We start from the raw sequence: 12,811 nt of genomic DNA, 5'->3' as shown, positions 1-12,811 counted from the left end.
AAACAAGGGCTCAAATTGGCATAACCAATACAACAATTTGGAATGTCCTGAAAAAGAAATAAACTACTGTACTTCTAACAACCAGACATCAAACAGATCGACCAAGGAAAACAACATTTAATGACAGAAACATTGTTGGAGATGTGAAGCCAAAAAAGAAGTCAGAAATGTCACCATCAATGTCCACATGTCACAACCCACCATTCAAAGAAGATTTTGAGACACAACAAGATGCAAGCCATTTATCAGCTCTAAGAACTGGAAAGCCAGATTGGAATTCACAAAGAAATCCAGAGATGAGCCACAAAAGGTCTGGAACCAAGATTAACCTCTACCAACATGATGGAAAGACCAAAATGTGTAGAAAGAAAGCATCTGCTCATGATCCAAAACATATAAGCTCATCAATCAAGCACTATGAAGGTAGTGTCATGACTTGGATTTGCATGGATGCTTCTAGAACAGGCTCATAATCTTTATTGATGATGTAACTCATGATGGTAACAGAAGGAATTCAGAAGTCTACAGAAACATTCTATTTACCAATTTATAGACAAATACATCCAAACTAATTTTGAGGAACTTTTCATGCAGCAAGACAATGGCCCAAAACAGTGCGAACACAACAAAGGACTTCATCAAGGGGTAAAACTGGAAGGTTTTAGATCAGCCAAGTCAATCACCAGCCACTAACCCAATTGAGCATAATTTCGTCTTCTGAAGAGAAGACTGAAGAGAGAAACTCCCAAAACAAACAACAACTGAATGAAGCTGTGGTACAAGCCTGAAAAAGCATAATAAAAGAGGAATGTAACAGTTTAGTGATGTCAGTGTGTTACAGACTTGTTACAGTTATTGCAAGCAAGAGATAAAGAACCAATTATGTTTATTAACTTTGAGATAATCTGTTCTAATGTTTTGCTCACCCCAAAAATTGGGTGGTCTGCCAACAAAGGTGCCATCTACTAAGTTGTTTAACACATCTAGATGGAAATATCAGGAAAGAAAGCTAAAATCTTGATGAAGCGTCTCAGTCATCTTTTGATTTCAAACCCAAGCTTCTTCAGTGTTTAGAAAAAACAAAAGTGTTGGCCTTGCTGTTCTAATACTTTTATTAGACTGTATCTTTCTCATCTCATCTCATCTCATTATCTGTAGCCGCTTTATCCTATTCTACAGGGTCGCAGGCAAGCTGGAGCCTATCCCAGCTGACTACGGGCGAAAGGCGGGGTACACCCTTGACAAGTCACCAGGTCATCACAGGGCTGGCACATAGACACAGACAACCATTCACACTCACATTCACACCTACGGTCAATTTAGAATCACCAGTTAACCTAACCTGCATGTCTTTGGACTGTGGGGGAAACCGGAGCACTCAGAGGAAACCCACGTGGCTGTATCTTTCTATCTCTGCTTTTCATCAGAAATACAAATAAACCCCTGAAACTATTGCAGCTCAATGCATGGGAAGCTCTGTCACCATGACTGTTTTTATGTGTGCATATCTAGCCAACATAAATTCTCTTTCATTTCAAGTGAATTGTATTTGTGTAGCACTTTTAACAATAGAGTTTGTCACAAAGCAATTTTACAAAAATAAATAAATAAATAAATAAATAAATAAATAAATCCAGATGTAGATTTAGATCCCTAATGAGCAAACCAGAGGCCTACATCTACAGTATGTCTTCATTGTGCAGGTGAGATTATCCACTGAAGCAAGTAAACCATGTCCTCGGACATAATCCAGCTGTTGTGCTGCTGTTACTTTTTCTACTTCTTCCCACACCTTCACATCACTTTGAATAAAAATGGATCAATCTAAACATTTCACCAGATTTGCATGATACAAGTCTTGCATGATATGCTGAGGGTCTGCATTTAAGAGTGTAAACTGCCCTCTTCTGGATAATGTATGATATTACAGTAAATCTATAAAGTCATGTACTGTCCTTTTGGGAATGCCATTTCTTCAGCTTCCAAAAGTGTAAAAACCTAAAAGAGTAAATGGTCAAATAAAGCTTAGACCATAGTTCTTTAAATAAGACAGGATTAATGATGACAGAAGTAATGGTAATGCAGTACACACTGTTTTATTAATAATAATAATTTATTTATTTTTTGGGAAAGACTAATGCTTATGTGACTGAATTTTCTTTCAAAGTATGTTTTCCAACTTTCATAACTTTAGTCTCATATTGAGGACTATTATAGGAATTAAATGTCACTGCAGTTAAATCACTTTTTGTGTCTTTTATGTGAAATATGTGTATGCAAATTATTTGCATTTATTAAAAAAAGATCTAAAAACTTCATAAAGGCTTATATAAACCTAACATGTTAAGCTAATTGTCTAGGCAAAGTCAGAATACACAAGGGTTTTGGGACATCTAATATCACATATTGAATATTTTACCAGTTAGACAGTGCTCTAAAACAAAATCAGTTGTATTTACATGAATAATAATAATAATAATAATAATAATAATACCCCAATTTAAAAAATAATAAGTTCGGACACTGTGTAAAACAAATAAAAACAGACTGTGAAGTTTTGCAAATTATGGAAGCCCTATAGTTCATGGAAAATAGTACTAAGACAACATATCAAATGTTGAAACTGAGATTTTATTGTTTTTTGAAAAATATATGCTCATTTTGAATTTAATGTCAACACATTTCAGAAAATTTGGGACAGGAGCAACAAAAGACTGAAAAAGTTTCTAATGATAAAACAAACAAACAAACATATAAACAAACAAAAAAACTAATAAGGTTAATTAGCAACAGGTCAGTAACACAATTAGATATTAAAACACCATTCCAGGAGGCTGAGTCTCTCAGAAGTAAAGATGGGGAGGGGTTCACCGCTCTGTCGAAAAACTGCATGGGCAAACAATGCAACAATTTAAGAATAATGTTCCTCAATGTAAAATTGCAAAGGATTTGGGGATCACATCATCTATGGTACATAATATCATTAAAAGATTCAGAGAATCTGGAGAAATCTCTGTATGCAAGCGACAAGGCTGAAAACTGACATTGGATGCCTGTGATCTTCAGGCCCTCAGGCGACACTGCATTAAAAGCAGACCCGTGTCTGTCGTGGAAATCACTGTATGACCTCAGGAACACTTCAGAAAACCATCGTCTGTGAAAACAGTTCATTACTGCATCCACAAATGCAAGTTAAAACCAGATATAAACAATATCTAGAAACACTGCCACCTTCTCTGGGCCTGAACTTTTTTACAATGGACTGAGGCAAAGTGGAAAATTGTCCTCAGGTCTGACGAATCAAAAGTAGAATTTTTTTTTTTTTTTAGAAATCGACAAAATATCCTCCAAGCTAAAGAGGAGAGGGACCATCTGGCTTGTTATCAGTGCACCAGTGGCGGCTGGTAGTCTTTCAAACAGGGGAGGCTGGTCGGTTACGATATTTCCAGATTTTAAAAGAAAAAACACATCAATTTTGCCCATACTCTTGCCTCTGATCTGGCTGATTGTTGGCAGCGTCACAAACTGTGAAATAACAGGTTCTTTTGGCCCATTAGCCTACTGTCCAATATACATGATGGTGGTGTTGGGGGGAGGGGGGTATATTTTAACATTTTATATTTTAAAATTGTGGCATGTTGTTTAAAAATTGATCATTATTGAAAGCAGCTCTTTGTCAGGAACCTCAGCAGTAGAGCTGGGTGCCACACATTTCATTCAATGACACTTTCCCTATATTTTACTTATTTTGACTGAGAAATGTTTTATTGACAATTTTGATAACCCTTCACTTTTAATCCAGGTCTGTAGTGTGAAATGTTCTCGGCTGTGTTTTTGTTTAAAAATGTTTTCCAAATTGTAGCTGTGTTTAATTCATATCCAGAAAAATATATATTCCAATATAATATACTCAGCATAAACATTTTAAATAGATTCTATATTTTTGGTCCATCCATGACATATTACTAAAGTAGCCTATTTACTGTTGTTGATGTGGGTCACTTGCTGTTAGCCAATTCACTTTCTCGTACCAGGAGAGCTGAAAGGAACGAGTATTATTCCCTACCTTTTTCACCAAGTCAATTTGAGGTATTGGTCTACCCTGCTCTTTAATTTTAATTTTTTCCTCGAAAGGAAGACTGGCAAATGGCTTCGCCAAAATTAAATCAGCAATGCTTGGCATCCATGTGCAGCTTTCTTGCTAGCTGACTAGCCCCCTCAAGTTCAAGTTCAGTCACTCAAATAAACGAAATTTCTGGAACTAAGATGGCAAACTTGACAACACTATATTTACACTTTATTTACAATGAAAATATATACAAACTAAAAAAGCTGGTAGAAACCGTATGTAATGAATGAAATCGAAATGTAAGCTGATCTCTTACAATACAGCACTTGCAAATCCGCATGGGACTGAACTGATGTTGCCAGATACTGCTGACGTTATCCAGCCCAAAATATGTTCAAAACCCGCCAATATGCACTTAAAACCGCTCAATTGAGCGGGAAACCCCCAATCTGGCAACACTGTACCGCTGCCTGTCTATAGTTGAAACGAGCTGTCAATCAAAGAAAATATCCGGCCGCTTTCACCAATCACCAGTCTTCTCGCGGAAACTGCCATGTCCCTCCCATGTGAGGCTCGGAGTCCGTGGGCGGGCGTTTTCGCAGTATTTGTCCAATAATCGTCTTGCATTTTGAGATTGAAAAGCGCATAGCTCCCAAATGCCATTGAAGCCCACTGAGGCTGGGAGTCCGTAGGCGGGCATTTTCGCAGTATTTGTCCAATAATCGTCTTGCATTTTGAGATTGAAAGCGCAGAGCTCCCAATGCCATGGAAGCCCACTGAGGCTGCGCTGCATCGCGCTGTCACGAGGGGGAGAAACTCACGCACACATTAAAGTTATAAGGGCATTTTTAGAGGAGGCTGAGCCTCCCTCGTTGTCTTAGAGCAATCGCCCGTGCAGTGCACAGTTCAAAAGCCAGCATCTGTGATCATATTAGGGTTTTGAACTCATGGTATGAGGGTGTTGAGCCAAACTGTTGAGCAACTGAAATTGTATATCAGGCAAAAATGGAACAACATTTGTCTTTCAAAACTACAGCAATTGGTCTCCTCAGTTCCCAAATGTTTACAGTGTTGTTAAAAGTAGAGGTGATGCAACACAGTGGTAAACATGCCCCGTCCCAAATTTTTTTGAAATGTGTTGCTGACATCAAATTTAAAATGAGCATCTCATCTCATCTCATTATCTCTAGCCGCTTTATCCTGTTCTACAGGGTCGCAGGCAAGCTGGAGCCTATCCCAGCTGACTACGGGCGAAAGGCGGGGTACACCCTGGACAAGTCGCCAGGTCATCACAGGGCTGACACATAGACACAGACAACCATTCACACTCACATTCACACCTACGGTCAATTTTAGAGTCACCAGTTAACCTAACCTGCATGTCTTTGGACTGTGGGGGAAACCGGAGCACCCGGAGGAAACCCACGCGGACACGGGGAGAACATGCAAACTCCACACAGAAAGGCCCTCGCCGGACCCGGGGCTCGAACCCAGGACCTTCTTGCTGTGAGGCGACAGCGCTAACCACTACACCACCGTGCCGCCCCTAAAATGAGCATATATTTTTCAAAAAACAATAAAATTTCTCAGTTTCAACATTTGATATATTGTTTTTGTACTATTTTCAATGAAATATAGGGTTTCCATGATTTGCAAATTATCACATTCTGTTTTTATTTACAGTTTACACAGCATCCCATCATTTTTTGGCATTGGGGTTATAATAATAATAATAATAATAATAATAATAATAATACCTGATGCAACTGAAAATGGTGCATTAAACCACTACCATAGGTTTACACAGATACCTAGAAGTCAGTGAAACTGGCTCCTAAAACTTGTGAAATCACACAAAGAAAAGGAGAAATTGTATTCAATAGTAAAAGAGAACCAAACGGTTGAGAGAAATTGAACTCATCAGTGATAACCTTAACAGAGACTATCACAGTCCTGCCATCATGCCAAAGAAGAGAAAATTGCAAGCAAAACAAGAATCTCTCAACAAGATGAATGAGACTTGGCAATAGAAACCCTTACATGGCCAGTATGTACTTTGATGCCAACAAGCTGATGTTGGTCTCAACAAAACCCATCAGTGGCTAAGAGGTACAGGGTTCAAATCTGAAATGGAAGGATTTATTCTTTCAACACAACACCAAAGTCTGCTTATGTGTATATATCAAGTCAAAGTCCTAAAAAATGGAGCTGACCCAAAATACCATGTATGTGATCAACTATTGACTACAACATTTCTGGATGTCCAATTCTAACACCAACGGAATATAAAATAAAGCATGATAAAATTGGACAATATTTGCACTTGAAAATCTGCCAACATTTTGGGGCTCCATATGAACAGGAGTGGCATAAACATTAACAGCAATCAGTCACCCAAATTGCTGATGCACCTATCGTATGGGGCTTTCCTGTTCACACAGATAGAAATACAGGTATCAAAACCAACAAACCTGATATTATCATTAAGAACTTCAATAGAACCTGTACACTTATTGACATGGCAGTGCCGATGTTAGTGGAAAAGAGTTTGAAAAAATTGTAAATACAAAGACCTCCAAATAGAAATTGAAAAAATATGGCTGTTGAAAACTGCTGTTGTACCAGTCATCACTGGATCACTTGGCCAAGTAAAAAACGTTACAACAACAACAACAAAATCTTCAAAAAAATACCAGGCAATCCAAACCTTATTGACATCCAAAAGATCATGTTGAGGAACTGCACACACATTAAGAAAAGTTCTTTCAATGTCACAGAAAAATTTAACAACTTCAACTTTCTGTTGCCCTAGGTCATGGGAATAAGACTCAGCAGCAGATTGTAACTAGCAAGCCTAAGGAAATTTAATAATAATAATAATAATAATAATAATAATAATAATAATAATAATAATAAAACATAACTTCCTTAATAGGGATAACAGAACAACATTACAGGCATTACAGACATTGCAAACATTACATAATAACAAAACTGTGCTGAGACGTTGCTTATCCTTTCTTGTGACTGGGTTTTGCTTTGTTGCTCAGGTCCTGCTTTCAGCATCAATACTTCTACAAGGAAAGAAATATACTTATGAAAGTGTAATAATGTATGAAAGTGTAATTATAAATATAATCTATAATTATGTAGATAAACAGTTGAATAAATAAATAACTGCTTACCTTGTAAATACTCTTGCTGAATCCTCTAAAAAAACAAGACATTTTAAGATGAGCTTGGAGAATAGTAGACAGAAAATTGTTAGAGGGAAAATATGCCCTTTATGGTGTGTATGGTGTGGAGCTTACCTGACTGTCCATTGTCCAGAATATGTCTTTTAATCATGCATATCTTTATTGCAAGGAAGCAGATGGAGAGAAATAAACCAACCCCTATTCCAATTGCTGCATATTTCAGTTCTGAGGCTCAAAGGAAATTAAGAGAGATAAGTAATAGTGTAAAAAATAAGGATATAATTGGATGCATTGTAGCCTTCTGTAATTATATATGATGCAACCTACAGTATGAGAATGACTGATAAAATGCATGGTTTTGTATATCAGTGGAATGAATATCAGCAATCTATAGCTGTTTCACTTACCTGGTTCCTGGGACTGGTCATCTCCTCTTATATGGATGATAAGTGTGCCTAAAACACAGATATTTTCCAAATTACATTACATTATTGTCATTTAAGGCACATTAAAAAAAATAAGATCATGAATCATAAGTTGCATTCGGTGCTCTGTGTGTGTGTGTGTACACTGTAAAAAAAAAGTTATGCCAACTTAAAAATTCAAGGCAACTTACTGCACAGGATTTTTGAGTTTATGTGACAACTAAGATTTTTAAGTTTTGAAGAAAGTTGTGCCAACTTATACTTTTGGTCTCAGATAACTTAGCCTTCATATTCACACAAACTTATTTTTTTCAGTTTTACATAATAAGAATTCAACTTTAAGGCCACTAATCTTTTATCCAAGTAAAAACTAATTTGACAAACGAAATGTGCAAACAATTCAGTATACTGAATTGTTTGCACATTTCGTTTGTCAAATTAGCTTCAGGCTTAAAATAAGTGAATGTGTGACTTAACAAAAAAGCACTGCCACTACAGTTTTATAGCAGTTTTGCTACCATCATGTTAAAATCAACATGCTATTTGAACTGGATTGTTATTTGTTTTATTGTGGGATAAAAAGAAAATTGAACTCAAATTTTGAAGTTTTTACTTGGATGAAAGATTAGTGGCCTTAAAGTTGAATTCTTATCATGTAAAACTGAGAAAAATAAGTTTGTGTGAATATGAAGACCAAAAGTATAAGTTAGCACAACTTTCTTCAAAACTTAAAAATCTTAGTTGTCACATAAACTCAAAAATCCTGTGCAGTAAGTTGCCTTGAATTTTTAAGTTGGCATAACTTTTTTTTTTTTACAGTGATACTTGCAGTTTATCACTTTTTAAGTTAAGTTGCTCTACAGACACTTTGACAAGAACAGGAAGGTTGTTTTTTTTAAATCCAAAGTGGAACTGAGAACTGAGATAAGGTCACTGATATGTTCTGCTACTTAACACACTTTGATGGTTTTGATTTTAGTATTTTATTTTTCGGTACTCTTGGTAATACATTGCCTCTTCTGTCTGGTGTATTTAACCCAATACTACCAGGGCAACATTTTTCCACAAACTGTATTAATGATGAATTACTTAATTAATCTGGATAACTTTTGGTCATTTATTCATTTTAGTAAGCATTTTTTTTTTCCTTGTCAGGGTGGCTGGGGATCCCAGGAACAGTGGATGTGAGGCAAAAAATACACCTTGACTAGTCCATTACAGGTATCCTCACATCTAGTGGACAACTTTGTAATCCAAAGAGACACACGAGAGAAATGAGCCAAAGAGAGAGAGAGAGAGAGAGACAGACACATGAGAGAGAGAGAGAAACAAGCAAGACACATGAGAGAGAGACGTTCAGATCAGATGTTAACTACAAGGATAGACTGTTAAAGCTAGGACTCCTTCCCATGTGTTACTGGCATGAGTACCTGGACCTTGTTTATCTTTTCAAGTCAATGTCAACAGACCTTAATATTTCTATCAGTGTACCTAGAAGGTTTACTAGGCGATTAGATCAGTCCAGGGCAACTACAGTTGTGCTTGAAAGTTTGTAAACCCTTTAGAATTTTCTATATTTCTGCATAAATATGACCTAAAACATCATCAGATTTTCACACAAGTCCTAAAAGTAGATAAAGAGAACCCAGTTAATAATGAGACAAAATCATTATACTTGGTCATTTATTTATTTAGGAAAATGATTGAATAATACATATCTGTGAGTGGCAAAAGTATGTGAACCTCTAGGATTAGCAGTTAATTTGAAGGTGAAATTAGAGTCAGGTGTTTTCAATCAATGGGATGATAATCAGGTGTGAGTGGGCACCCTGTTTTATTTAAAGAACAGGGATCTATCAAAGTCTGATCTTCACAACACATGCTTGTGAAAGTGTATCATGGCATGAACAAGGAGATTTCTGAGGACCTCAGAAAAAGCGTTGTTGATGCTCATCAGGCTGGAAAAGGTTACAAAACCATCTCTAAAGAGTTTGGACTCCACCAATCCACAGTCAGACAGATTGTGTACAAATGGAGGAAATTCAAGACCATTGTGACCCTCCCCAGGAGTGGTCGACCAACAAAGATCACTCCAAGAACAAGGCGTGTAATAGTCGGCAAGGTCACAAAGGACCCCAGGGTAAGTTCTTAGCAACTGAAACTCACACTGGCTAATGTTAATGTTCATGAGTCCACCATCAGGAGAACACTGAACAACAATGGTGTGCATGGCAGGGTTGCAAGGAGAAAGCGACTGCTTTCCAAAAACAACATTGCTGTTCATCTGCAGTTTGCTAAAGATCATGCAGACAAGCCAGAAGGCTATTGGAAAAATGTTTTGTTGACAGATGAGACCAAAATAGAACTTTTTGGTTTAAATGAGAAGCGTTATGCTTGGAGAGAGGAAAACACTGCATCCCAGCATAAGAACCTTATCCCATCTGTGAAACATGGTGGTGGTAGTATCATGATTTGGGCTTGTTTTGCTGCATCTGGGCCAGGATGGCTTGCTATCATTGATGGAACAATGAATTCTGAATTATACTAGTGAATTCTAAAGGAAAATGTCAGGACATCTGTCCATGAACTGAATCTCAAGAGAAGGTGGGTCATGCAGCAAGACAACGACCCTAAGCACACAATTTGCTCTACCAAAGAATGGTTAAAGAAGAATAAAGTTAATGTTTAATCCAATCAAAATGTTGTGGAAGGACCTGAAGCGAGCAGTTCATGTGAGGAAACCCATCAACATCCCAGAGTTGAAGCTGTTCTGTACGGAGGAATGGGCTAAAATTCCTCCAAGCCAGTGTGCAGGACTGAACAACAGTTACCACAAACGTTTAGTTGCTCTTATTGCTGCGCAAGGGGGTCACAACAGATACTGAAAGCAAAGGTTCATATACTTTTGCCACTCACAGATATGTAATATTGGATCATTTTCCTCAATAAATTAATGACCAAGTATACTATTTTTGTTTCGTTTGTTTAACTGAGTTCTCTTTATCTACTTTTAGAACTTGTGTGAAAATCTGATGATGTTTTATATCATATTTATGCAGAAATATAGAAAATTCTAAAGGGTTCACAAACTTTCAAGCACCACTATATGTTAAATGTACCCAAGGCTAATAATTTAACTTTTCAGACCAGTTTTTATATTCGGGGCCCTAGAATTTGGAACATTTTACCCCCGCACTTAAGGAACAGGAATCAATCACTTTCACAGTTTAAGTAGGATCTTTTTTCATATTATAGTAATTTAACTAGGCTTTATTTTGACATCGACAGACCACAGACTTTTAAATCTGTGTGTGTGAAATGTCATACATGTCAGCCAATCTCCACCCTTGGCACCAGCTTGTGCTGTTACTAGTTTGTATATATTCCCAGGCTGTTGATACCTTTTTGTCCAACTTGTATATTGTATTATTTATTGTTGATCTATTTATTGTACGACTTAATTTTGTAATTTTGCGGGACCTCAGATATTGGAGCTTATTGCTCTGTTGAGGATTCCCTGCCATTTTTAACAGCAAAATTTATAAATAAAATAAAATAAATATTGACAGTGACACTCATTCACACCTAGTGATAATTTGGTGTCCTGTTTTGTGGCAGAGACCCACAATCACACCCTGGATAACTTTCATGTATTTAATTTAAAAGAAGCATATGCAACTATTCAGTACACTGTATATCAGACACTTGTGTCCATAACAAATTAGAAGTGGACCTGAGTCAGATTACTGAACAGCTAATTGTTTAGAGCTTTGATCAAGGAACCAGTGGCTTTCGGGACATCCTGGAATCCTGTGACACTTGATCACTAAACTGCCATTGCACCGAATAATAAAATTGGAATATTTGATTTCAAATTTCTTTCAGTGATTATCTGGTCTGCAAAGTCTATAATTCGCCGTCTATTGTGCAGTCTTTTTTATTCTCAGCTTGTTTTTGGGGCATTAAACATTTAGTCTTGTCTTTCCTATGTGAAAACACATAATTATCATATTATTACTGCCCATACAATTTCTTTGGGTCCATATGTTACAGCAACACTTTTATACATATATTATAATTTCACATCATGAATTACCTTGAGAGGCAATGTTTACGCCGAACATGAGAGTACAATGTACATACCGGTAAAGGGCTCATTCCTAATATTTTTTTTCAATAGGTCTGGAAATACACTCAAAATATAGCTGCCAGTTTGTGTTTTTTAGTCATTCTTTGATAAGCTATGTGTCTGTTAGGGCTCAAAGAAAGATGCACCTTAAAATTTGCACCTCAATGCACCTCAGATGGAGTCAATCAAATTTTGAAGTCCTCATGAATCATTTGCACTGGATTATGTGCTTATTAAATCTGTTATCCTTTTATACACAATACATCATTCATACAAAAACATAGGCTAAAGCTAGATTATAGAGCTTAAATGTCTAAATGCAAACTACATGACGCTGCTTAATAATGTAACTGCTCAGCTGTTCATTGTGAAACAAACCAGACACATAACAAGCAGAAGAATATTACAGTACTTACCAACAATGAAAACAAATGTAATGATAAAGTAATGTCTTTGAGGGTCAAGTATATTTGAACACATTTTATAAAAGCCTTTCCAAGCGTCTTTTCTTGAGAAATAAAGCTGTTTCCTGTTGATGCACTACAGTAGTTTTCAGATAAAAGGAAGAGATATAAATTCTCACTGGGGCTGCGGCTTCATGTTTTGACCCAGTTATCTGAACACAGTAAGCAAATGAAAGAGTTGATGAATGTGTGACAACATAGTACAGCCTAGTGTGCCTGGCTACAGCACTTTTGCAAAATGCTTTTGAGAAGCTCAATCAGTTTTGTGGTCATGAATCAGGTTTTCCTGTATGCAGTATACAGATTTTTATAAGTGCACAATTTTATTTGTATAGTGCTTTTAATAGTAGACATTGTCGCAAAAAAAATACATACATATATATATATATATATATATATATATATATATATATATATATATATATATAAATCTCTAGCCACTTTATCCTGTTCTACAGGGTCGCAGGCAAGCTGGAGCCTATCCCAGCTGACTACGGGCGAAAGGCGGGGTACACCCTGGACAAGTC

The 12,811-nt window shown here is 36.7% G+C and overlaps 1 protein-coding gene across 2 annotated transcripts; it reads right to left on the bottom strand.

The window, feature by feature from the left end:
• Positions 1–6,947: 6,947 nt before the first annotated feature.
• On the bottom strand, positions 6,948–12,418 carry LOC132897530 (transmembrane protein 273-like). Of its 2 annotated transcripts, none has more exons than XM_060938792.1 (5): positions 12,237–12,418; positions 7,674–7,721; positions 7,381–7,497; positions 7,255–7,279; positions 6,948–7,143 (listed from the first exon to the last, which is right to left on the bottom strand). In XM_060938792.1, the coding sequence occupies exons 1-5, from the start codon at positions 12,298–12,300 to the stop codon at positions 7,116–7,118; spliced, it is 282 nt and encodes a 93-aa protein (XP_060794775.1). In that variant the 5' UTR covers positions 12,301–12,418; the 3' UTR covers positions 6,948–7,115. The 2 variants fall into 2 exon arrangements, with proteins under 2 accessions (XP_060794775.1, XP_060794776.1); XM_060938793.1 differs by having other exon boundaries at positions 6,951–7,143; positions 7,381–7,491.
• Between the last annotated feature and the right edge of the window lie 393 nt (positions 12,419–12,811).

The sequence above is a fragment of the Neoarius graeffei genome, chromosome 14 (assembly GCF_027579695.1).
Source record: "Neoarius graeffei isolate fNeoGra1 chromosome 14, fNeoGra1.pri, whole genome shotgun sequence".
NCBI lineage: Eukaryota > Metazoa > Chordata > Actinopteri > Siluriformes > Ariidae > Neoarius > Neoarius graeffei.
The sequence above is the reverse complement of the archived record's forward strand: the minus strand, read 5'-3'. Positions and strand labels throughout refer to the sequence as shown.

Bases quoted from the DNA above. Each gene is read 5' to 3' on its own strand.
- LOC132897530 (XM_060938792.1), bottom strand. From the start codon at position 12,300: ATGTGTTCAAATATACTTGACCCTCAAAGACATTACTTTATCATTACA. The intron at 7,498-7,673 runs GTAAGTGAAACA...ATTTCCTTTGAG, and splicing joins TGACCAGTCCCAGGAACCAG to CCTCAGAACTGAAATATGCA. The intron at 7,280-7,380 runs GTAAGCTCCACA...TTGTTTTTTTAG, and splicing joins TCTGGACAATGGACAGTCAG to AGGATTCAGCAAGAGTATTT.